Genomic DNA, 26,876 nt, shown 5'->3' on the forward strand with positions numbered 1-26,876 from the left:
ATATAAAATACCAAAGAGACAGCAAATGGGATGCAAACTAAAAGACAGTCACTGGATATGGTATCTCTTTCAGAACACGTTTCAGTGGAATACGGGAACAGAAGCCCTCTATTAAAAAATGGGATAGTGAATGGGGAGTGATGAAGAGGAGGAATCAAGGATGAACAGAAGGAACTACTCTCCAACAGGAAACGGAAGTGTAGCAGGCACTTGACAGTCCTGAAAGACTGGCAATTTCTAAGCCAAGCCTCATGTTGCAAACCTCAGAGAGAAAAGTTCCTTTTATTTGTATAGATCTTTGTTTTCATATCAATTTTGCTTGATCCTCACAGAAACTTTCAAAGTAAGCATGGAAGGATTTTTGATTTGTTTGTTTTCATTTCTTGGTTTTTAGTCTCCATCCTACAGGAGGAAGTTGAAGCCAAAGATTATATGATTCATTCAAGACCACAGAATCAGTAAGTGGTATAAACTGGGGACTCTCAGCACAGTGCTCTTCCCAACACTAAAGGGAATGTTCTGAAAATCAGTACAATGGTGAAGGGGCAACCAGACCACACTTCAGAAATTCAGAAAAGAGAATTCCTGCCCACAATCACTTCTTTGATTGACAACAGACACACTTGGTTGCCTGAATGCCTCTATGACAGCTAAAAGGGAAGTAATTATTTAAATACTGTATCTTCTCTTGAGATGACCTAAGTATGTGCACCCTTTGAAATGTCCCTTTAATATTAGAGGAAGTTCCAGACTTTTCTTATTTTATCAGTATAAACAAGGAGAACATTTGGTTAATATATCTGCCTACCACTGATGCAAGGACACCCCTGTCCTTTTCCTTATGGCGCAAGGTAAAACCGAAGTATGTAGATTAATCAACCCCAGGCTTAACACTGACAATGTCACTATGATGGAGGAAAAGGAGATCCGGAGCCACTCTCCTTCTCAGTGAACAGGAGTGCTGCCCTTTAGCATAAAACATGAAAGATTTCTGTGTTATGCCAGCTCAGCAAGAGAGAAAATTAACCCTACATTTTCTTAACCCAATTGCCTCAACATGGGTTGAGAAAGAGGGTACCAGGGTTATAGACTGTCAGCATGAGAGAGCAGGGATCATTGTATCTGCACCCTGGCGTGGGTTAGAAGGAATTATAGATTCACCAGATATCAATGTATTTCTAGATTTACCATTAATTCTCTAAGATTGTCTGCAAGTCTCAAAAATTTGGTAGAAAAAAATGCCCGTTAAATGATTCTTCTTCTGTTTAAATTTGGAAATGTGTGGTAGAAATCACCATTAAAAAAAAAACAACTGAACAGTTTCAACTATATTAAGTAGAATGTCTCCATTTAATTAATCTTCTTAGTCCCTGGTGACACTGGGTGTGGCTCGGTGAAATTTAGGAGGAATTCAGTTTATCACTAGAAGGAATCTTCTGCACCAAGCAGCCAGGCAGCATCCTTCCACACCTTTCCAGCATTGCAAGGGAAAGACACAGCCAGGTTGGAATTCTGAACCACAGATCACACTAAGAATTATCTGTCATATGCAGAAAAATGCAGATGTTGGTGGTGTTGAGGGGTGGGGGCTAGAGGGCTTCTTGCTTGCATTGGTATTCTTTATACTTCAGTTACAAATTAAAGTCTTTATTTTTCAACAAAAGAAACACCTCACAGTTCTATTGCTTTGTGGACACAGATCACATCTTGCAAGTTTTCCATCATCTCAGAATGCATGGTAATTAAGCTATTTAAAGTTAGCCCCAAGACATTTGAAAATCATAAGCCAATAAAATTTCAGGGATCCTTTAATTTTATTTCTCTTTTAACCACTCCTTTATCGTCTACTTTTCTCCACCCCACTCTCATTCTCTTCTTCCTGCTATAATAATCTATAGTGGTAATTAGTGGCTAATAAAGATCATTTATGCTTTCTTCGCAGCCATAGGCAATGCATTACAACTCGGAAATCCAGGACCGCTTCTTTATGCAGCTCAAGTGGAAGAGGAAGGAAGTGCAGCCCCCAGCCCCCTCCCACGTTTCTGCTGGATTTCATGGGTGTGGCAGAGTTTAGACCTTTGCAGGATTTTGCCCTTGTTTTATTCCCTTTTAAGCACTAGGATGGTAAATAGATGGCTGAAGAAAGATAAACACAATCAGAGTCTGTCATAAATGATATAGGATCATTTCACCCTCAAGCACAAAACCTGTGTGAGACTAAGTACTCAGACTATAGAAATGCCAGTCAGTGCAGTGAGCCCACGCCCTGAATACACCATTTCCTTCCATCTGATTTAATGGCATCCTAAATACTGACTTATGTGAATGATACATAGCAATGGTCAGTAGGGGACAGGACCATTTCACACAGAAGTACACATGTATAAAACGTATGGGCAAAAGAGGACTATTTCTATACCTTTCAGTTTTCTCTCTTGAATATGAATTATGCTAAAACACATGTCGGCATATGGAAACCATACAGAGTACATGCATGACTGTCCTACATGAAGTATGTGGATACTGTACACATTTACATATGAATTTCTACAACTCCCTAAACACACTATTTCAGCTTCATCACTTTGCACACATCCTAGTGAACGCTTGGGGCTGTCAGTGAGAGGACCCATGTGAAGGCAGCTGTCCCCTTTGGGGAAGGGAATTTCTTTAGCCTCAATTCCCTTTCAAAATATCATGCCTGGTTTCCTTTGTCAGAGGGGGCATGTGTATATACACTTGTATGTGTATACATAAGGTGGCAGAAAGTTGTAAACCAGCATATTTTTTCTTTCCCCAAATTAAAGCTTTTTTTTTTTTTTTTTTTTTTTAAATGACTAGCATTGGTTTCCTTAAGGCTCTGCCTTCCTAAATTATATTTCTGCAGCTCATCAGGAAGGCAACTTCAGAACATTTTCTTGACAGGGTGCTTAGCCCAGCCACCTGTATCTACTGCATTTATGTATTAGAATGAAGGAAGGTAAGGAGAGGAAACGTGCATGTTTGAAAAATGAGCGAACGGAAGCATCAGTCTCTGGAATCCTAGAGCAGTTTAGCGAAGTGCCACATGTAAGACTCTTCGCCTTTCCCAAACACCCTTACACAAACCACACGCAAAACCACAGGTGCCTGCTACTTTATCTATCATCTGTCTATTAATATCTATCTACCTAGTTATTTATTTATTTAGTTTTGCCCCCGGCCTCTCCACCCTCTGCACCCACTGCTCTGAGATTCTGCTTCAGTCTCTCTTCCCCTTCCTCTTCCTTCTCCTTCATCCTTACTACCTCGCCCCTCCCCACCGCGCCCCCCTTCCTGGGCGCTGGCTAAAAGTGCAAAGCTGGCAACCAGGTTCTTCCCCACCCCTCCACTCTCTTCGGATTCGCCAGGTATATTACAAATTGCCCCCCCTCCCCATCCAATACCTGCACAGAAATAATGCCTAAATCCTGTATCTTGCACCCCACCCCTAAGGCAGTCAATGTGCAAAGGGCGTTTTTGCCCAAGACAGCCTCCCCTCCCAGGAAGACGCACACACACGTACAAGCACACACTCACCCAAATCCCACATCCATTTTCCTCCTTAACCTTCGCCAAAATCCTTCAGAGGTGTTCCCACCAATGTTGGAAAGCGTCGTTCGGCGGATGCCGCGGCACTGTCGGTTGCTGCGGAATACCGTCCTAGTCATTCCTTCCCACCCTTACCCCAATCAAGTTTCTAAAATATCTTTCACGAAATAAGTGAGCAATTTGAAAATGGAAGGAAAACCTGAGCAGTGGGAGCAGTGGGAGAGAGTGGGAGGGGACTCTGCTTCTTGCTAATCTTCTATGTGTTCCTTTTCCTGATGAAAATGAGTCACCATGCTTATAATCCGGAATGTTAGTCCGTCTTTGGTCACTACAATTCCAGGAAAGATGAAAAGGGGAGAAGAGACCTGATTTCCAACAGGTAATTCTCCGCTCGTCTTTCCCATCCCGTCGGTGCTCAAAGCTCCTAGGGGCGTGGTCCATCCTCTCCTCGGACCAGCTGGTGCACAATCGACTGAATTTCCCCCTTCTACATGGTCAATTTCTTTCCCAGCCCCGGTAGTCTCTGGATTCTCTTTTTAAAATCTCCCACATTACAGTTTCATTCATTCATTGAAATATAATTAAATTAATTCAACCTTCACATGTTTTCCCATTAATACCTGCGCCAATGTGAAGCTCATGCATGTGGGAAATAGGGCTTCTTCCGCAGCACATGTGAGAAAATTGTTCGATAGAACAAGCAATACTCATGACTGAATATGATTCTTTCAACCTCCCGGTTTTTTTGCGAATAATATAAAGGATTGCCTCCCCATCTTGTAGGTAGAGCCAACATTTTCTCCCCCACACCCCTCTTCATATCCACACCGGCAAAACCAGACACCTAAAACGCTGAACGTTTACTAATAGCAAAAAAAAAAAAAAAAAAAAGAAAGAAAAAGAAAGAAACCACAACAAAAAAAAACACCTTTTTTCTAGCCAAACAGGCGTATTTTTTTCCTAACCTTCTCCTAATTAGTAGCAGCATTCCAAAACCAGACCATGAAAGAACAGAATAAAAGCTTGGATGCAAGCATCAGTTGCCATATGCTAAGGAAACGGGAGCACCACGGCCAGAGCAGAAGCGGTTAATATATTTTTTCTACCTTCACAGGGAAATATTGCACACTGGTAATTTCACAAGAAGAAGAAGTAAAAGCTTTAGGTCTACCTGTTTGGTTCTTCGCATACAGCACAGCATGGTTGTATCGTCCCTCGCCTTCTTCCTGCCTGCTCTCCTCTCCTCCTCTCTCTTTCCTATTCCCCCCCTCTCCACCTCTTTTCTGCTCGCTGGCTCACTCGCTCTCTCTCTCGCGCTAGCGCGCGCGCTCTCTCCCTGCCTCTCTCTCCCTCCACACACCAGGGCAGTTAGCAGCAACTGTAAGGTCCACAGCTATTGCTCACCGCACATGCTCGCTCTCCCCCTCTGGCTCTCTCCTCTCTTGCCTCTCTTCCTCTTTTCTCATCTCCCCACCCACTCTCTGCCTCTCTCTCTTTTTCTTCCCTGTCTCTGGATCTCTTTCTCAGAATTGTTCTCTAGCTTTCAATGACTAATCACTTCCCCCAGCCCCCACCCCCATTCTAGACAGTCACCCCCTCCCAGTCCCCTGCCAGCCTCATGAATATTTAAACATCTCCAATCTGGACCCAATTACCCACCGACTTTCCCACTGCATTGAGAGGAGGGTGGGGTGGGGGGCATAGAAGGGTATTCCAGCCTGTTCAAGAGATTTTATGGAATGTGTTTTAGAGAAGAGGAGCTTGAGGAATGCTAATATTTCTTTACTAATCCTTTTCTCTTCCCAATACTGTGAAAGCAAAGAACAGCTATTCTGAAAGAGTAGTCAGACCTATACAGTAAGTTATATATGCTATTTAGTTTTATGCACAGTCAATCATTGTGAGGCTTAAGTTCTCCCCCCAAAATGAACATGTGAATATCATACCCTGTAAACACTGTACTCAGTACTCATATAACTTAAATACATGTGTATAAATTTAGACATGCACAAACATATCTCATACATGCTCCAAAAGCCTTGAAAAACCCACATAAATATACTGCACTTTAAACATTCTAAGCACTCAAGTTCAGAAATATTAACTAATGTTTAGGATTTAGCATTCATATATAAAAATCACATGGTAATTTTTTTTCTTAATGCACATACACCTGTTTGAAAATTGGAGTTTCTTCCAATTTTACTGAAAAAGCTGAGCATATTTGAACAATATATCTATGTAATATGAATAGTGTCTATTGACTGAAGTAAAAACACAGTGTGAGAGCACTGAGTTTCCATTTTACTTTTTCCATTTTACAAAACTGGGGATTTGATAAGGACTATAGCCTGGGAGACAGGCTCTCAGAGAATTCTGAGGAGCTGCTGAGGTAGGTGGGAAGGTCAGCACACAGGTGATCTTGGTGACATATGCTTGGTTTGTCTTGGTATAAGGTTACTGCTAGACACAAGGAATAGATACTTGATTAATTGTTTTAGTGCTTTAATCTTGGTTAATGGTTTTAGAGCTTTTCTAAGAATGGAAAGGTGCAACAATCCATGTTTTTTAAAAATTTTTCCTAAACATATCCATCGGAAGGCCAATTCTGCCAGTTTTCTCAGAGCACAGAGTGCTTCATTTCTGATCTCTACCCTGAACTTTCAGGGTGTATTAAAGGTCAGTGACAGCAGGGCTAATGATGTAACCCTTACAGAGCTAGATCATTAGTGACATTCTTTGTTTGGCAAGCCCAGAATGATATTTTACAGTTTGGACAAGAAGAATAAAAGTAAATCCATCTGTCATGAGAAGAGAAAGTATATCATGAAGGCTCTTTCCTCAATTTCATCTATGGTTTTTCATAATTTGGGTGGAGGAAAATATGACTTTAAAGAAAGTATACATGACATAGATTTTTAGATATATACAGTGCTGTGTGATCTTGGGAATGTTACTGAACCTCTCTGCACCTAGTTTTCTTTATATATATATATATATATATATATATATATATTTGGCTGTGCCAGGTCAGAGTTGCAGCACGTGGGATCTTCCATCTTCCTTGTGGCGTGCAGGATCTTTAGCTGCAGCTTGGGGGATCTAGTTTCCTGACCAGGGATTGAAACCTGGTTTCTTGCATTGGGAGCTCAGAGTCTTAGCCACTGGGCCACTAGGGAAGTGCCTGCAACTAGTTTTTCAATTGGTAAAATGGGGATAATAATGTCAACCTTGTCAACATGTTGTGAGGACCAAATAATATAATTCATGCAAAGCACAATAAAGTCATTCTCAGTACATAGTAGCTTTACCTCAAATACTGTACTTTTCTGAAATTTTGGTGATGTTTTCAAGTAAATATCTTGAAGAACTTTTCAAACTCTTTCTTGTTGTTCATTAGTGATGATAAGCATTCCCAATTAAAGTAACTAAAGTGTTAGTCACTCAGTCGTGTCCAACTCTGCGATTCCATTGACTATAGCCTGCCAGGCTTCTCTGTTCGTGGAATTTTCGAGGCAAGAATATTGGATGGGTTGGCACTCCCTTCTCCACAGGATCTTCCCAACCCAGGGATCCAACCCAGGTCTCCTGCACTGCAGGCAGATTCTTTACCATCTGAGCTACCAGGGAAACCCAATTAAATAGCTCATATTCTTTCTAGTCCATCCCTGACATGAGCCTGTTTGATACTTGTCAACCAGACAACTTATTATCATACCTATTATCAAGATCACTAGGCTTAATAGGTGCTCAGTACATTTTGACAAAATTCAAGGTACACTCAGCTTAGAATGGACTATCTCAGAGAGATTCCCAGTAGGGTAATGGTTATAAATTATTCCCAGAGGACTTCTTGAATATGACCTGCTTCAGATCCAGCCTTTCTTAGTCTTTCACTCCTCTCAGTTTGCCTCTTAGTTTTCATATTTAATGATAAAAAAATTAGGTTCTGAGTTTAATATTTTTTTTTAATATTGTAATGAGACCAGTCAAAGCCAAGTTTTCAAAAACAACCATCTATATATTTAAGTGATAGAAGAGGTAAACAATGGATAAGAAACAGCTTCATCAGAGTCATTCCTGTTGGGATTAGTGTCTGCCTACTTAGCCCGCTGAGGGCTGGAGGGTGATAAAAGGAGGAAGCAGAGGGATGAGAACTGACAGCAATAGAGAGAGAGAGAGAAAAAAAAAGAAAGTTTAATTGAGTATTTAAACAGATTCATAGATAAGATCATTGCATCAACACTGTGGACTAACAAGGACCATAGTTGGCTATGGAAAGGGGCCAACTCCTTTCCCTTTGAATAGACTCCTCAGCTCTCCCATTTATATCTTCTTTACCCTTTTATTTGTGGGGAGGAAACTTGGAAACAACATGGCGTGATTAAATCAGAATCTAGAGTTCAAAATCAGGCACAGGCCTGGATGAACTATGTGACTTAGTATGTTAAACCACCTTTGTTAACCCCAGTTTTCTCAGCAGTTTACATACATTATTTCACCTAATATTCAAAATGAGATAGATACAATCATTCATTTCATGTTGATGGGACTATTTAAGCTAATAAATTAAGTACCTAGACTAGGACACGCAGGTGACAAAAGGTAAAGCCACAACTCCAGACCCCATTAACCACTAAAATACAGCAACACTCAATGGGCTTCTATACCTCACTACTTCTGATCCTTAGGAGTTTAGACCATGTAGTGGAAGCTTTTATGTTGAAATGAAATCAGCATTCTGAAAGGTTCACCTATTAGCCTGCCCTTACCCTCAAGAGCCATGAAGAGCACATTGATACCTGCATCCAATAGCAAGTCCTCAGTATATATCCAACCTCAGTATATATTCAACCAATGTGTATATATATATATATGTCCTCAGTATATATTCAACTATCCTCAGGTGCCTCAGCATTTAGAGTCCTCACAATTTTGAATGCCTCCCTCTGGACATAGTACATTCTGTCAGTGAGCTTCTAAAAATTACATCCTAGAAGGGAGATCAAGATTCTAAATTTAATTTGAATAATATGGAATAAATTCTAATGCATTACTTTTCCTTTAAGCAAGGGAGGTTCAAATGTTAGTCACTCAGTCGTGTCTGACTCTTCACAACCCCATGGACTCTAGCCCACTAGGCTCCTCTGTCCATGGAATTCTCCAGGCAAGAATACTGGAGTGGGTTGCCATTCCCTTCTCCAGGGGATCTTCATGACCCGGGATCGAACTCAGGTCTCCTGAATTGCAGGAGGATTTTTTACCATCTGAGCCACTAGGAAAGCTGAATGGAGGTTATAGGATGGCAGAAAGAATGAGTAAGGAAAAAAACACACACTGATAGGATCTTGGGGGGGAAAAAAAAAATATATATATATATATATATATATATAAAAACAAGTTAAATAACTATTATTGTCCTGATCCCCACCAGCCAACTCTTCAGTGGATCCACCAATCTGTATACACTTATAAATAATCCCAGAAAACCCTTAAATGTAAACTCTTAAAACAATTTTAGACTAGCGATTAATTCACGAGACTATCAGGTAACTTCCTGACTATAGGTTAGGCAATACCGTCATTCTAGAAGAAGGTGAAGAGTGATGAAGGCCAGGTCCCAGTTTCTTTCTCAGAGCTCTTTGAATTTCATACTAAAGTGATGTTGGTTTTCATAACAAGCCCAGGAGTTGCTAGGCTTTACTAATGGCTCTATCAGATAGTCTACCATTTTATGATTGCTACCTGAGAAAAGAACATTGTCCAATCAGGCAGAGAATATCTTCATCTTTTCTCTCCCCTTTGCAGTAATTCTTTTTTTTTTTTTTTCAACTTTTAGTCAACCTTTTACCTGTTGTAGTAGTGTGCTGTGATTACTGTAACAAAATGCCACAAACTAGGTGGCTTAACAAACAGAATTTCATTTGCTCACATTTCTAGAGGCTAGAAGACCAAGGTGCTTGCAGGGTTGCTTCCCTCCGTGGGCCATGAAAGAAGGGTCTATTCCAGGCCTCTCTCCTGGACTTGCAGATGGCGACCCTCTCACTGCCTCTTCACGAGGAGGTCCCTCTGTACACTTGCACCCCTGGTGTCGCCCTGTATCCAAATTTCTCCTTATTAAAGGACATCAGTCAATTAGATTAGAGCCCACTCATATAAACTTGTTTAACCTTCCTTTCCCATCCAAGGTCAGGAGCGGCAGCCGTGAGGAGATACCCCATGTACAAGGTAAGGAGCAGCAGCTGTGCTTTGCTGGAGCAGCCGTGAAGAGATACCCCACGTACAAGGTAAAAGAAGCCCAAGTAAGATGGTAGATGCTGAGAGAGGGCATCAGAGGGCAGACAGACTGAAACCACATAACAGAAAACTAACCATTCTGACCACATGGACCACGGCCTTGTCTAACTCAATGAAACTAAGCCATGCTGTGTGGGGCCACCCATGACAGATGGGTCATGGTGGGGAGTCTGACAAAATGTGGTCCACTGGAGAAGGGAATGGCAAACCATGTCAGTATTCATGCCTTGAGAAACCCATGAACAGTATGAAAAGGCAAAAAGATAAGACACTGAGAGATTAACTCACCAGGTCGGCAGGTGCCCAATATGCTGCTGGAGATCGGTGGAGAAATAACTCCAGAAAGAATAAAGAGACAGAGCCAAAGCAAAAACAACACCCTGTTGCGGATGGGACTGGTCATGGAAGTAAAGTCCCATGCTGTAAAGAGCAATATTGCATAGGGACCTGGAATGTCAGGTCCACGAATCAAGGCAAATTGGAAGTGGTCAAACAGGAGATGGCAAGAGTTAACATCAACATTCCAGGAATCAGCAGACTAAAATGGACTGGAATGGGTGAATTTAACACGGATGACCATTGTATCTACTATTGTGGGCAGGGATTCCTTAGAAGAAATGCAGTAGACATCATAGTCAACAAAAGATTTCAAAATGCAGTTCTTGGATGCAATCTCAAAAACGACAGAATGATCTCTGTTCCTTTCCAAGGCAAACAATTCAATATCACGGTAATCCAAGTCTATGCCCCGACCAGTAATGCTGAAGAAGCTGAAGTTGAACGGCTCTATGAAGACCTGCAAGACCTTTTAGAAATAACATCCAAAAAAGATGCCCTTTTCCTTATAGGGGACTGGAATGCAAAAGCAGGAACTCAAGAAACACCTGGAGTAACAGGCAAATTTGGCCTTCGGGTACGGAAGGAAGCAAGGCAAAGTCCAACAGAGTTTTGCCAAGAGAACACACTGGTTACAGCAAACACCCTCTTCCAACAACACAAGAGAAGACTCTACACATGGACATCACCAGATGGGGTCAATACTGAAATCAGATTGATTATATTCTTTGCAGCCAAAGATGGAGAAGCTCTATACAGTCAGCAAAAACAAGACCGGGAGCTGACTGTGGCTCAGATCATGAGCTCTTTATTGCCAAATTCAGGCTTAAATTGAAGAAAGTAGGGAAAACCACTAGACCATTCAGGTATGACCTAAATCAAATCCCTTATGATTATACAGTGGAAGTGAGAAATAGATTTAAGGGGCTACATCTGATAGACTGAGTGCCTGATGAACTATGGATGGGGGTTTGTGACATTGTACAGGAGACAGGGATCAAGACCATCCCCGAGAAAAAGAAATGCAAAAAAGCAAAATGGCTGTCCTAGGAGGCCTTACAGATAGCTGTGAAAGGAAGAGAAGCAAAAAGCAAAGGAGAAAAGGAAAGATATACCCATTGGAATGCAGAGTTCCAAAGAATAGCAAGGAGGATAAGAAAGCCTTCCTCAGTGATCAGCACAAAGAAATAGAGGAAAACAGTAGAATGGGAAAGACTAGAGATCTCTTCATGAAAATTAGAGATACCAAGGGAACATTTCCTGCCTAAAGATGGGCTCCGTAAACGACAGAGCTGCTATAGACCTAACAGAAGCAGAAGATACTAAGAAGAGGTGGCAAGAATACACAGAAGAGCTATACATAAAAGATCTTCATTACCCAGATAATCACGATGGTGTGATCCCTCACCTAGAGCCAGACACCCTGGAATGTGAAGTCAAGTGGGTCTTAGGAAGCATCACTCTGAACAAAGCTAGTGGAGGTGATGGAATTCCAGTTGAGCTTTTTCCAATCCTAAAAGATGATGCTGTGAAAGTGCTGCACTCAATATGCCAGCAAATTTGGAAAACTCAGCAGTGGCCACAGGACTGGAAAAGGTCAGTTTTCATTCCAATTCCAAAGAAAGGCAATGCCAAAGAATGTTCAAACTACCGCACAGTTGCACTCATCTCACACGCTAGTAAAGTGATGCTTAAAATTCTCCAAACCAGGCTTCAGCAATACATGAACCGTGAACTTCCTGATGTTCAAGTTGGTTTTAGAAAAGGCAGAGGAACCAGAGATCAAATTGCCAACATCCACTGGATCGTTGGAAAAGCAAGAGAGTTCCAGAAAACCATCTATTTCTGCTTGATTGACTATGCCAAAGCCTTTGACTGTGTGGATCACCACAAACTGTGGAAAATTCTGAAAGAGATGGGAATACCAGACTACCTGACCTGCCTCTTGAGAAACCTGTATGCAGGTCAGGAAGCAACAGTTAGAACTCGACATGGAATCAGAGACTGGTTCCGAATAGGGAAAGGAGTACATTAAGGCTGTATATTGTCACCCTGCTTATTTAACTTATATGAGGAGTACATCATGAGAAATGCTGAACCGGATGAAGCAGAAGCTGGAATCAAGATTGCTGGGAGAAATATCAAGAACCTCAGATATGCAGATGACACCACCCTTATGGCAGAAAGTGAAGAAGAACTAAAGAGCCTCTTGATGAAAGTGAAAGAGGAGAGTAAAAAATTTGGCTTAAAACTCAACATTCATAAAACGAACATTATGGCACCTGGTCCCATCACTTCATGGCAAATAGATGGGAAACAGTGGAAACAGTGATGGACTTTATTTTGGGTGGCTCCAAAATCACTATAGATGCTGACTGTAGCCATGAAATTAAAAGACGCTTACTCCATGGAAGAAAAGTTATGTCCAACCTAGACGGCATATTAAAAAGCAGAGTCATTCGCTTTGCCAAACATGGTCCATCTAGTCAAGGCTATGGTTTTTCTAGTAGTCATATATGGATGTTAGAGTTGGACTATAAAGATAACTGAGTGCTGAAGAATTGAACATTTTGAACTGTGGTGTTGGAGAAGACTCTTGAGAGTCCCTTAGACTGCAAGGAGATCAAACCAGTCTATCCTAAATGAAATCAGTCCTGAATATTCATTGGAAGGACTGATGTTGAGGCTGAAACTCCAACACTTTGGCTACCTGATGAGAAGAACTGACTCATTTGAGAAGACCCTGATGGTGGGAAAGACTGAAAGTGGGAGAAGAGGAAGACAGAAGATAAGATGGTTGGAAGACATCATCAACTCGATGGACATGAGTTAGATTAAGCTCCAGGAGTTGAGGATGGACAAGGAAGCCTCGTGTGCTGCAGTTCATGGGGTCTCAAAGAGTTGTACACAACTGAGCAACTGAACAGTACTGAACTGATGGTACATCCCCATTTTTGAAATATGTAACTTGTGATTTCTTATCCAAATAAATATTCACTTTCATGTTGAACTTGTATTTGTCTTCTTAAATAAAGATCCCCCAAATCATATAAGTTTTAAGTCTCATAAAATCCATCTATGCCCCTGCAGGAAATACCAGAATGCATTAAAAAAAAAAATTAGGAAATGGCATTTGCAATGCAGAAATGTGCATTCCAGTTAGGAGGTAAGCTGGTAAGTGAACTGCTACAATACTTGAATGGGATTGAAGAGAGGTGTGTGTAAAGTTCTGTGATTCCTTCAATGACCAATTTCATCAGTTAGACAAAATGCTCTAATTTCAGTTTCTTATGGTGTTTTGGTAGCAGAAGTTTGTGTAAGTTGATGGAATTTTTCACATCAGCTTATTAAAGCCCTCAGTAAGCCACTGAGTTCAATTTGCTCATGCAGACAATCTCGAACTTCCCCAGTCACTGTGTAGCTACTGAGTCCTAGCTTACAGGCTACATGCCTTCCATCTTCTCTTCCTCTGCTACCAGTACGTGGTTCCCTCCCTGAAATACCCTTGTTCTGGGATATTGGCTACTCAGATACTCAGATGGCCTCCAGAGCATGCCGGAAGGAGACAGTCTGAAAGGATTGGCGACAAGTCTGGAAAGATGGACAAAGATTTAGAGGGTCCTAAAAATGATCCAGGTCTTGGCTTCAAACTCTCATCTGCCTGCAGAAAGCAGGATGAATTCTGGTGATGAGGCTATACGGAAATGCTCTCACCTTAATTAATGTGATGACATTACATCACAGAGGCTTGCTTGCCTTTCCTTGGAACCGGATGGAGCATGTCTGCCTGGAAGACTTTGGCAGGCTCAGACAACTTCTGAGTCTTTCTCTTACAATCTGGTCTTGTGTTGCACTTGAACTTTTTATTTATTTATTTATTTTTGTACTTGGACTTTTTGATGCTTCCATAAAATGAGAACTTTCAGAACTGACTCATCACTTCCCCTTACAATTCCAGATCCCGTTCTGGACCTCCACACATATGAGCTTTGTATTCTCATTCTCCAGGCTGCCTGAGTTCAATCTCCAAGCCACTTGTGATTCTTCTATTTTTCTCTTCCCTCTTAATAGTCTTCTGTGAGGTAAATGAGGCAGAATATATAAAGCATAAAACATGTGATATCTGAAACATACTAGGCACTCAACAAGTGACCGTTTGCTTTCTTTTCCACTCCCCTTCCTGGTCTGGGCATTAGGATGCCCCTCTCGCTGAGCCCCACTGTATCTGTCTCTTCATCCATACTGGACAAGTCACTACAGGAATTCTCTACAGTGTTCCTTCTCACAAGCCTTATGTCTAATTCCCTCCACTGGGTTGACATCCTCAGAAAGCCGTATCCAAGTCCCAAACCCCAGTACCTGTGAATGTGACCTTTCTTGGACAAAGGGTCTTTGTATATGTGATTAGGTGAAGAAAGATGAAATCCTGCTGGATTTAGAGTGGATCCTGGAGTCAATGACAGATTTTCTTATAAGAGGAAGGGAAGACCATGTGAAGATGGAGGCAGAGACTGGATCCATGCACCTTCAAACCGAGGAATAGCAACGATTGCCCACAGCCCCCAGAAACTAGAATAAAGCCATGAAATGGATTCTCCCTCTGAGCCTACATGAGGAACTAATTCAACCAATCCTTCAAATTCAGAGTTTAAAAATGTGAGAGAATAAATATGCTATGGAAGCCCTAGGACGGCAATACACTCCTCTTGCCTGGCCCTTGGGTCCTTCTTGGTCTCAATGTAGCCAGCTCTTCCAAGGTTCTCTCTTATTGCTCTCCTTTATAGCTCCCCCTCTTCTGCATATTGACAGTCCTAACAGTCCTGTGATCATGTGGTGGATATTTGTGAATTTTGCCTTTTCTGACATAATCCTTCTTCCTTCTCTGAAACTCTTTATGTCTTCTCTACTTGTTTACTCCTAACCATGAAGTAAAAGATGTACCTAGTCCACAATGATTTCCATCCTATTCTGAATTCTTATAGCACATATTTACCATTGAATGCTGTTTGGTTGAAACGGAACATTTTTTTTTTTTTTTTTTTTTTTTTTCGCATTTCACATGTGTATACCCTTAAGAGCAGGATGTTTTTGCAACATAGAAAATGTTAGATAAGTGAATGAAGTCAGAAAGCGCTGGTAGAGAACGCCCCTGTTACCGGCTTAATTGTCTTCTCAAAAGTTGCACATGGAAGCCCTAACCTTCAGTCCCTCAGAATGTGACTGTGTTTGGAAACAGGGCCATTAAAGAGGAAAGTAGGTTCAGTTCAGTTCAGTTCATTCGCTCAGTTGTGTCCGACTATTTGCAACACCAAGAACCACAGCACGCCAGGCCTCCCTGTCTATCACCAGCTCCCGGAGTTTACCCAAACCGATGCCCATTGAGTCAGAGATGCCATCAAACCATCTCATCCTATGTTGTCCCCTTCTCCTCCTGCCCTCAATCTTTCCCAACATCAGGGTCTTTTCAAATGAGTCAGCTCCTCCCATCAGGTGGCCAAAGTATTGGAGTTTCAGCTTCAACATTAGTCCTTCCAATGAATATTCAGGACTGATCTCCTTTAGGATGGACTGTTTAGATCTGCTGGCAGTCCAAGGGACTCTCAAGAGTCTTCTCCAACACCACAGTTCAAAAGCATCAACTCTTCAGCACTCAGCTTTCCTTATAGTCCAACTCTCACATCCATACATGACTACTGGAAAAACCATAGCCTGGGCTAGACAGACCTTTGTTGGCAAAGTAATGTCTCTGCTTTTTAATATGCCGTCTAGGTTGGTCATAACTTTCCTTGCAAGAAATAAGCTGCAGTCACCATCTGCAGTGATTTTGGAACCCCAAAAAATAAAGTCTGCCACTGATTCCACTGTTTCCCATCTGTTTACCATGAAGTGATGGGACCGGATGCCATGACCTTAGTTTTCTGAATGTTGAGCTTTAAGCCAACTTTTCACTCTCCTCTTTCACTTTCATCAAGAGGCTCTTTAGTTCTTCTTCACTTTCTGCCATAAGGGTGGTGTCATCTGCATATCTGAGGTTCTTGATATTTCTCCCAGCAATCTTGATTCCAGCTTCTGCTTCATCCGGTTCAGCATTTCTCATGATGTACTCCTCATATAAGTTAAATAAGCAGGGTGACAATATACAGCCTTAATGTACTCCTTTCCCTATTCGGAACCAGTCTCTGATTCCATGTCGAGTTCTAACTGTTGCTTCCTGACCTGCATACAGGTTTCTCAAGAGGCAGGTCAGGTAGTCTGGTATTCCCATCTCTTTCAGAATTTTCCACAGTTTGTGGTGATCCACACAGTCAAAGGCTTTGGCATAGTCAATCAAGCAGAAATAGATGGTTTTCTGGAACTCTCTTGCTTTTCCAACGATCCAGTGGATGTTGGCAATTTGATCTCTGGTTCCTCTGCCTTTTCTAAAACCAACTTGAACATCAGGAAGTTCACGGTTCATGTATTGCTGAAGCCTGGTTTGGAGAATTTTAAGCATCACTTTACTAGCGTGTGAGATGAGTGCAACTGTGCGGTAGTTTGAACATTCTTTGGCATTGCCTTTCTTTGGAATTGGAATGAAAACTGACCTTTTCCAGTCCTGTGGCCACTGCTGAGTTTTCCAAATTTGCTGGCATATTGAGTGCAGCACTTTCACAGCATCATCTTTTAGGATTGGAAAAAGCTCAACTGGAATTCCATCACCTCCACTAGCTTTGTTCAGAGTGATGCTTCCTAAGACCCACTTGACTTCACATTCCAGGGTGTCTGGCTCTAGGTGAGGGATCACACCATCGTGATTATCTGGGTAATGAAGATCTTTTATGTATAGCTCTTCTGTGTATTCTTGCCACCTCTTCTTAGTATCTTCTGCTTCTGTTAGGTCTATAGCAGCTCTGTCGTTTACGGAGCCCATCTTTAGGCAGGAAATGTTCCCTTGGTATCTCTAATTTTCATGAAGAGATCTCTAGTCTTTCCCATTCTACTGTTTTCCTCTATTTCTTTGTGCTGATCACTGAGGAAGGCTTTCTTATCCTCCTTGCTATTCTTTGGAACTCTGCATTCCAATGGGTATATCTTTCCTTTTCTCCTTTGCTTTTTGCTTCTCTTCCTTTCACAGCTATCTGTAAGGCCTCCATTTTGCTTTTTTGCATTTCTTTTTCTCGGGGATGGTCTTGATCCCTGTCTCCTGTACAATGTCACAAACCCCCATCCATAGTTCATCAGGCACTCAGTCTATCAGATGTAGCCCCTTAAATCTATTTCTCACTTCCACTGTATAATCATAAGGGATTTGATTTAGGTCATACCTGAATGGTCTAGTGGTTTTCCCTACTTTCTTCAATTTAAGCCTGAATTTGGCAATAAAGAGCTCATGATCTGAGCCACAGTCAGCTCCCGGTCTTGTTTTTGCTGACTGTATAGGGCTTCTCCATCTTTGGCTGCAAAGAATATAATCAATCTGATTTCAGTATTGACCCCATGTGGTGATGTCCATGTGTAGAGTCTTCTCTTGTGTTTTTGGAAGAGGGTGTTTGCTGTAACCAGTGTGTTCTCTTGGCAAAACTCTGTTGGACTTTGCCTTGCTTCCTTCCGTACCCGAAGGCCAAATTTGCCTGTTACTCCAGGTGTTTCTTGAGTTCCTGCTTTTGCATTCCAGTCCCCTATAAGGAAAAGGGCATCTTTTTTGGATGTTATTTCTAAAAGGTCTTGCAGGTCTTCATAGAGCCGTTCAACTTCAGCTTCTTCAGCATTACTGGTCGGGGCATAGACTTGGATTACCGTGATATTGAATTGTTTGCCTTGGAAAGGAACAGAGATCATTCTGTCGTTTTTGAGATTGCATCCAAGAACTGCATTTTGAAATCTTTTGTTGACTATGATGTCTACTGCATTTCTTCTAAGGAATCCCTGCCCACAATAGTAGATACAATGGTCATCCGTGTTAAATTCACCCATTCCAGTCCATTTTAGTCTGCTGATTCCTGGAATGTTGATGTTAACTCTTGCCATCTCCTGTTTGACCACTTCCAATTTGCCTTGATTCGTGGACCTGACATTCCAGGTCCCTATGCAATATTGCTCTTTATAGCATGGGACTTTACTTCCATGACCAGTCCCATCCGCAACAGGGTGTTGTTTTTGCTTTGGCTCTGTCTCTTTATTCTTTCTGGAGTTATTTCTCCACCGATCTCCAGCAGCATATTGGGCACCTACCGACCTGGTGAGTTAATCTCTCAGTGTCTTATCTTTTTGCCTTTTCATACTGTTCATGGGTTTCTCAAGGCATGAATACTGACATGGTTTGCCATTTCCTTCTCCAGTGGACCACATTTTGTCAGAACTCTCCGCCATCACCCATCCTTCTTGTGTGGCCCTACAAGGCATGGCTCATAGTTTCATAAAGTTAGGTAAGGCTGTGGTCCATGTGATCAGATTGGTCATTTTCTGTGATTGTGGTTTTCAGTCTGTCTCCCCTCTGATGGAGAAGGATAAGAGGCTTATGGAAGCTTCCTGATGGGAGAGACTGACTGAAGGGGAAACTGGGTCTTCTTCTGATGGGTGGGGCCATGCTCAGCAAATCTTTAATCCAATTTTCTGTTGATGGGTGAAGCTGTGTTCCCTCTCTTCTATTTTACTGGGGCCAAACTATGGTGGAGGTAATGAGGTTAATGGTAATGAAGTTAATGGGATCCTTCAAAAGATCCCATGCAGTATTGCTACACTCACTGCTCCCAACCCTGCAGCAGGCCACCGCTGACCCACACCTCTGCTGGAGACTCCTGGACACTCCCAGGCAAGTCTGGGTCAGTCTCTTTTGGGGTCACTGCTCCTTTTTCCTGGGTCCTGGTGCATACAAGGTTCTGTTTGTGCCCTCCAAGAGTCTATTTCCCAGTCCCGCGTAAGTTCTGGTAGCTCTATGGTGGGGTTAATGGCGACCTCCAAGAGGGCTTATGTCACCCAAGTCTGCTGCACCCAGAGCCCCTGTCCCTGCAGCAGTCCACTGCTCACCCACACCTCCAGAGGAGATGCTCAAACACAGTTCTGTTTCAGTCTCTGTGGGGTCCCTGGGTTCTGGTATGCACAAGGTTTTTTGAGCCCTCTGAGTGTCTATACAGTTTTTAGTTGGATAGTAAAAGAAATTTTGGATATATTGCTTCATATTACTTACTGTACTCATCTTGGCTTGAAACCTTAATAGGTTTTACTTAAACATTATTGATTTCAACTCTCATGCAAAGAGGGTCCCCCCTCTTATCCTTTTCTTCACTCCACCATGGTTCTATCAAAACTAGAACTGAGTTTCTTTGCTTCACACACTTGATCCTTTCTTGTCTGAAATCCAAGTCTACTCTTGTTTACACTGAACTTATTCACAGTGAAGCCATCAAAACACATCTGTTAGTCTAAGGTATTCTGTCCATGGAATTTTCTTGAACATTCTCTGTCCTTAAGGCTCTGGAATGTATATATTCCCAATAATCCTCATCTGATCTTCTTTTAAATCCATCCTAGTACCTGTAAGAGTCTCCCCAGTTTCTCTGCTGATTATTTAATTTTCTACTTTCAGGTTCTTTATTTCTTCGTTCATTTCAAAATCCCAGATGTCTCTAAAATTCAACAAAAAATTCCATCATTTAGGCTTCTCAAGATTCTTTGTTGATTAAAATACTCTCTCTCTGAATTTTCCAGACAAAATTAGCATGTAATAATTCTCCCAGGTTATCTACAAGTGCACTATACTATAGAGCACACCATGGCCTCTCTAATCCACATATAAATGTTGAATACTAGAAGGTGATACTATATTTATGTTTTTTGAATCCAGTCTTTATACAGCAGTGAAAGATTAGAATTATAGAAAATGGAGCTCAAAAATGTTATCTTGTGTGTCTTCCTGACATTAATGAATGACTCCAAAGTTTAGTTTCCTTTTTTTAAATTGAGGAAATCTCTCATTAAGGCTTTGTCATCCTCATTCCTAATATATGATGTATTAGGAGTCTCTTTCCTTCACATTAGCAGATTGTCATCTTCTGGTCCTCCATCAGAGTAGATGTGTTTAATGGTCTGATGGACAAGGAAGATATGTGCTCCCTGTTAGTAAGGCTTCAAATAACCAGCTTCACAGAAGTCAAGCCCTGCATGTCTTCAGTCATTTGTGTTGCCTGTCCCTGAGCTTCAAATATCCCATGAAGTTGGATGACACCTATAATGTCATCTGGCCCAAACTCTCCGTTTGACCTGTGCTTGAAGGAAACAATGTTACTTCCAAAGCTTTTCATTTTGAATTTTTGACAAGTGTTGGAATAGTCTTTCCTGTAGAAACTGATATTTGTCTTCCTCTAAGCATCCCCTGGTAATCCTGTTTGCATTCCCTGGGGCCACCACAAATAATATCTCTTTCACATATTATTCCAGCAAATGTTTAAATACAATTCATCCATCCTCCTTGAGTCTTGTGCACACTAAACACCTCTAGAGCTCTTCTTAATAAGATTTTGAGGCCTTTCATTCTGGTCACATTCCTACCTTAACACACTACAAATGATTTTTATCCCTTAAAATGTAGCATCCTAGCTAATAAATATGCTTGCATGAGAAAAGAATAAATCACTTCTGTAATTTTAGATGTTAAGTATCAATTAATATATCATGGAACTGTAAGAGCTCTATGTGTGTATGCACACGTGTGTGCATATATGTGTGCCCCACTACTATATTAATGAATTGTGACCCTGTTCAGTGGTGTGCTGGGATATGTTCAATGATTGGCTCTCCAGAGGCTGGGGTGGGAGAGACATTATTTGTACTATTTGCCAATTTCCTTGGTGTAAATATTCCTACCATGGCCTTTTTCAAACTGCAAATGTAACATCACTGAATGCAGAGCTGGGGAGAGATGCACAGCAAAGCAACATGCTATAGAATTTTCACCAAATAGATACAATAGACGTAAATAATCTCAAGAGCATAGATAACAGTTAAAAAACTTAAATTAGGAAGTGATATGCTTTGAGCCTTTATTATTTGCTTTTAATATAAGTTATTTAATCTTTTTGCTTATAAGTAGTTGACTTTTTAATAATGCTATGTTTAACTAGTGGCTTGCAAAATTCCTGAAAATATAACGGTTTGCAAAAGCTTATCCAGCCACATCTAGCACACTGCTTATTTATTCCAATTAAAATCTTGAGATCTTTATCTTTGTGTGACCCTGTGAAACCGAATACTCTTCACACCTTCCTGAGGTTGTCTAGTTCTGTTGTTACCTTGCTTTTTTCTCTGGGTAAAATATTGTATATATTTTTGTTTACTTTTTCTTGTTAGAGTTGGCCAATCATCTCACCCTGTCAATACTTCTTTAGATCCTAATTCTGTCATCCCACATTTCTGTCATCTTTATCCCTTCTGGCTTCGTGTCATCTACACATTTGATGAGCAAGCCTTATATATCTCTAGCTGGGGCGTTGAATTAAAAAAAAGCCTGACAGGACAGGACCAGGGACAAAATCCTTGGGCGTGCAAGTACAAACTCTCCACCCAGGCACTAAATTATTCATCAGCACTGATTCAACAAGGCATTTGTTTACTGAACTGCCTTTGTATCCAGTCCAAATTTCTCCACCATGTCTATAAGACTCTCAAGAGACTATTTCTGAGGCACAAGACTGAAGTCCAGAAACCCTTATCTTCCTTCTTCTCAGGGCAGAGAAAAAGATTACACTTCCCCTATGCAAAACTGATCACTTTCTCCAGGATTCATCAATTCTGCTTCCTCTCTTTTGTCTTTTCAATATCCCCCTTCTTCCTCCACCCCACCAGCATATCAACATAGCATATAAGCAGTGCTGGAGACTTTTTCTTTCTTCACGCTGCTCTTTTCCCATTTGGAAAGTTGCATACTTCATATTTTCCCATTTTTATTATTTCTTTTCTCCCCTTTATTCTCAGCATGACCAACACCATACCTTTGCTTTCACTTAGAAAGTAGATGCATTCAGGCAGGGATTCCACCCATCTGTTGTTTTGCCACCCTCAGACTTAGATGCACCCAAACCTGGCAAAGTGGAGATGAAGGTTTCCCTTGCATATTTGAAAGATCTTCTCATAATTCCTCAGAGAAGTTAGTCCCCCTGTTCCTTCTGAATTGTTATTGCCATCTTCTCAACTGAATTTTCAGCTTCATCTTTTAAAATACTCTAGCTTCTTCCACCTTTTCATAAATAAAATACTCTCCTTTACCCTAGCTCTGCAATCTCATTGTGTCTCTGCCTACCATCTTCACTTTTTCACCTCCTATTTAATTCTCACTTCTTGGCAATTTGCCTTTTGTGTTCACCAAGCCATTGCCTTTAATTAGGTCACCAGGAATCTCATAGTAGTTCTCTCTCTCTGTTACACACACACACACACACACATACACGATTTTATTTCTTACCTTATAAGGCTTCTCTGCAGCTTCAAGACTAACACCTCTGTTTTGTTTTTTCTTTAATTTCTTTGTATCTTTGTTTCAGTGACATTTCACTTGCCTAGTTCCCCTTCTCCATCTCTAATGCCATCTTTCTTCTTGTCAGATTTCTCTTCCTCAGTCACCACTTGCCTGGGGATCCTTAGCATGGCCCAGAGCTCCCACCACCACATCTTTCTGTATGACTCCCAGTTCTGTATTTTCAGCTGAGAACTTGTTGCAATTGTGCTTCGGATGCAGATCTCCACACGCATGATTCACTCTCCCAAAATGAACATCTTATCATCCCCCCCCCCCCGCATCTTGTCACCAAAATATGCACCTCCTCCTGTAATCCCTATTCTGATTTATAGGACTGGCCACTCACCCACTTGCTTGGGCCAAAAATGTGCTGGAAACCTCTCTCTTCCTCTTCACCCACATTCAGTACGTCATGAAATCTTCTAGACACCGATACTTTAGGTTTGCATTTCTTGTCTGATTTTTGTGTGTGTGACAGATTTCTAACTTTTATTTCCCCTGTCTGCAGTGTTGATTATTTAATTGATCCTCTGTGCGTGCATGCATGCTAAGTTGCTTCAGTGGTGTCCAACTCTTTTCGACCTTATGGACTGTGGCCCACCAGGCTCCTCTTCCCATGAGATTCTCCAGGCAAGAATACTGGAATGGATTGCCATGCCCTCATCCAGGAGATCTTCCCAAGTCAGGGATTGAATCTGCATCTCTCATGTCTCCTGCACTGGAAGGTGGGTTCTTTACTCACTGCCAGGGTCATCTTTCTCAAACAATCTTTGCAGATCATCAAACTCCTCTGCTTACTCTCCCACAGTAATGCCCAGTTAACTGCAAAAAAAACCAAAAACAAACAAACAAAAAACAGTCCAAATGCCTCTGTATCCCACAGCTTACCAATCTACCTCTCCAGTGATATCCCTAAACACTTAATTCACTGCATTTTCCAAAGACGTCTATGCCTTAATTATCTCCTTGCTGTCACACATGTAGACTACAATTCACAGAATACTTTCTCCTGTGGTTTAGTGAAGTAATTCCCATTCTTCCAAGTGCAGCTAAAGTAAATTCTCTTCTGTGAAACATGACAACTTTTCTCCCATTTCCATTTCTTATATTTTACTACTCTTCTATTTCATTCAGGCCCTTGTCAAGCACATCACACATTATTGGTCATATTTACTTACCTCCCTATTTCCATCATTATATAGAAATTTAAAAAAAAAATTTCTTAAAGAAAGGAACTGAATTTTATTTATCTTTGTATCTCCATTTCTTGGCACATGTCCCAGTACATCCTAGGTAACTCAATAAATTTTCACAAATGAGTAATTTCTTTCTTTAATATTTTATACCTCAGCCAAAGGAAGTAATGAGGAGACTAGTATGAATTTTTTTCTTGGGGAGTTAATGCTGGCTTTTGGAGATTAGTACTTCCACATCCACATTCCCAACCCAGACTTTCCATATTCAACTCTAGATAAATACACCAATATTAAACTTATTGCTTCATGGGATAAACTGTTTTCTCATTTTGAGTTTTGAAAACAGAAATAAAAATTTTCCAAACCCAACTCTCCTGTCCAAGAAATGGTTCTGTAGACACATTTTGTCACTTTCATAAAAGTCATCATTGTTGGGTAAAATTTTTTGGAGTGGATGTATGTGTGCTAATACAAAACCAGGAACAAAACAGGTATAATAAGAAGATTTTAGAGCCATAAATAACTAACCATAAATAACTAAATTTAATTATGACCTAAAAATAAGAGTTGAGCTGTATTCTGTAACAAAAAATGTGCTCATAGGCGATTGTTTGAGTTCACTCACCACATGGCTGGAATCACTAGAGATCCTAGAAGAAAGTGAGCTCTTTCTTCTTCTCTACTGTTTTTAGCTGCATCTCCCCACCCCACCCTGCCCCCCGGCCACAACTCTGTGTGTGGCCTCTGGTGGTAAAATGGTTGCTGAAGCTCCAGATATTATAGATACTTTCCAGGCAGGTATGGGGAGGGGAGCAAGGGGCAACACATATGTCCCTTTTATAAGAAAGTAATAGCTTTCCCAGAATCTTCCCTGTGAAATTTACCCTATGACTCATTGGTCAGAGTTATGTTGAGTGATCATACCTGAAAAATTGGGCTTCCCAGGTGGCTCAGTGATAAAGAATCCATCTGCCAAGTAGGAGACTAGAGTTTGATCCCTGGGTCAGGGAAATCCTCTGGAGAAGGAAATCGCAACCCACTCCAATATTCTTGCCTGAGAAATCCCATGGACAGAGGAACCTGACAGGCTACAGTCCATGGGGCTGCAGAGAGTCGGACATGACTTAGCAACTAAATAACAATCTGAAAAATCAAGGAAATTAGAAAAGTAAGTACCCTGTTTTTCTTCTAAGCTTTTACAGTGGAAGAAAAGTAATAAAAAATGGGTTGGAAATTAAGTCCTGTCTACGTTACTGTGTGAAATTATATGGAATTGTCTGATCACTACCCTATATTTCCCAATCTGTATTGGTTCTTATCTTATGTTACTCCACTGCTTTCTTAATTCAAAAAATGTATAAAATTTATCTTTGGATAGTATGGACAATATTTACACTGCCTTTCCCACATGCACAACATCTATTTTGAATAATTTTTCCCTCTTGGTATATTAGATAGCACTTTTTAAGGCAAAAATTGAATCTTTTTTACTTATGTTTATAACCCCTTTAGGCCCATTTACATTATTTTCTCTTTACTAGTGCTGATAAACAACTAAATTTTAATATAATCCACAATTTTCACTAGTGTTCTACTTATTTCCTTTTCTAGATCATGAGTATAATACTAAATAGAATCAAATCAGAATGTATAACACTGACCTTTTAGTCATCCTAATAGAAACATTTCTCACCAACTGTATACATGCTCAGTTTATATTTTCTTCATATCTCTAAACCAAATCTTAAGTCTTCTCATAGAGTGAAAGAAGATCAGATTTAAAAGGAGCTTCTAGTATCATGTGCTCTAAACCCTTTCATTATAGAGGTCAGATAACCAAGAACCAATTGTCAAAATGACAATGCTAGAAACACTGGTTTCCTGTCCCCCAGTTTCATGTTTCCTTTGCTAGGGTGCTAGGGTGAGACAAAACTCAGTGAGTGGGTTTTGCAGGAGAAATGTGTTCAATATTAGAAGCTATAGGACATCAATGATGTTGAAGCTGGGCCAGTGGAAGAGGAGCCAAGAAGATGGACTGTTGAGGTGGTCTCCCAAAGTGTAAGGACAAAACCCAGGTGGAGCTTGTAGAGCAAGCTCGGACATGACTGGAGCAATTGTGGGCACCACGTCCAACCAGGTAGGACGGGGCACAGCAGGGGGGAGCCCTTGGGAGCCAGGCAGGCGGCAGTCCTGATTCTGGGAGGTGTGCCCATATGTTGTAGAATCCCCACCAGAAGGCTATTGTTTGGGCAAGGCCCCAGTTCCTGGAGTGGAGAGCTGACAGGTGCCAGGTGTGGTCCAGGCCCTAGATGGATGTACAGCTGTTGAGAGTGGGGCTCTGGTCATAGGAAGTAGATAACTGGTTGCAAACCAAAGGAGAAAGTTGAGCAGAATAAAGGTATGGTGGCTAGTGCCAACATCAGGGGTAGTACTATAACACAGATTACACAGACATCCAGGGCTTACCCTGGAATTCCGGCCCTTGGAGCTATGGGACTGCAAAGAATAATTGAAAAGCATAAAGAAACCCAAGAGCCACAGTTGAATGTTTAGGCCTCAGAGGTCTAGAGATGAGGAATTTATTTCCATGTCTCAGCAGTGGCTCAAGCTGGGAGACAGAACCAAGCCCATAGGTTCGCAGCACTAATGAATGCAGTCAGGAGATCCAGGCACCACACCTGGAGGTTGCTAGAATCTAATTTACACTTAATGTTTGACCTAAAATTATAAACCCACCTACCAATACAGGAGACGTAAGATTCACGGGTTTGATCCCTGGGTTGGGGAGATCCCCTGGAGAAGGGCATGGCAACCCACTCTAGTATTCTTGCCTGGAGAATCCCATGGACAAAGGAAACCTGGCAGGCTACAGTCCATGGGCTTGCACGGAGTCAGACATGACTGAAGTGACTTAGCCTGCCTGGGGGTTGGAAGAAGGCATGTCAGGATCTACAAACCTTAATTTAATAAATTCCATAGGAAAAGTT

The 26,876-nt window shown here is 41.3% G+C and overlaps 1 protein-coding gene across 1 annotated transcript in view; it reads right to left on the minus strand.

Moving 5' to 3' along the window:
- GAP43 (growth associated protein 43) overlaps positions 1 to 4,987 on the minus strand; it is a 96,833-nt gene extending 91,846 nt beyond the window's left edge. The window contains exon 1 of the mRNA XM_061167950.1: positions 4,742 to 4,987. Coding sequence (XP_061023933.1) covers positions 4,742 to 4,771 — 30 coding nt within the window. The 5' untranslated portion in view covers positions 4,772 to 4,987. The remainder of the gene's footprint in view (positions 1 to 4,741) is intronic.
- Between the last annotated feature and the right edge of the window lie 21,889 nt (positions 4,988 to 26,876).

The sequence above is a fragment of the Dama dama genome, chromosome 19, assembly GCF_033118175.1.
Source record: "Dama dama isolate Ldn47 chromosome 19, ASM3311817v1, whole genome shotgun sequence".
NCBI lineage: Eukaryota > Metazoa > Chordata > Mammalia > Artiodactyla > Cervidae > Dama > Dama dama.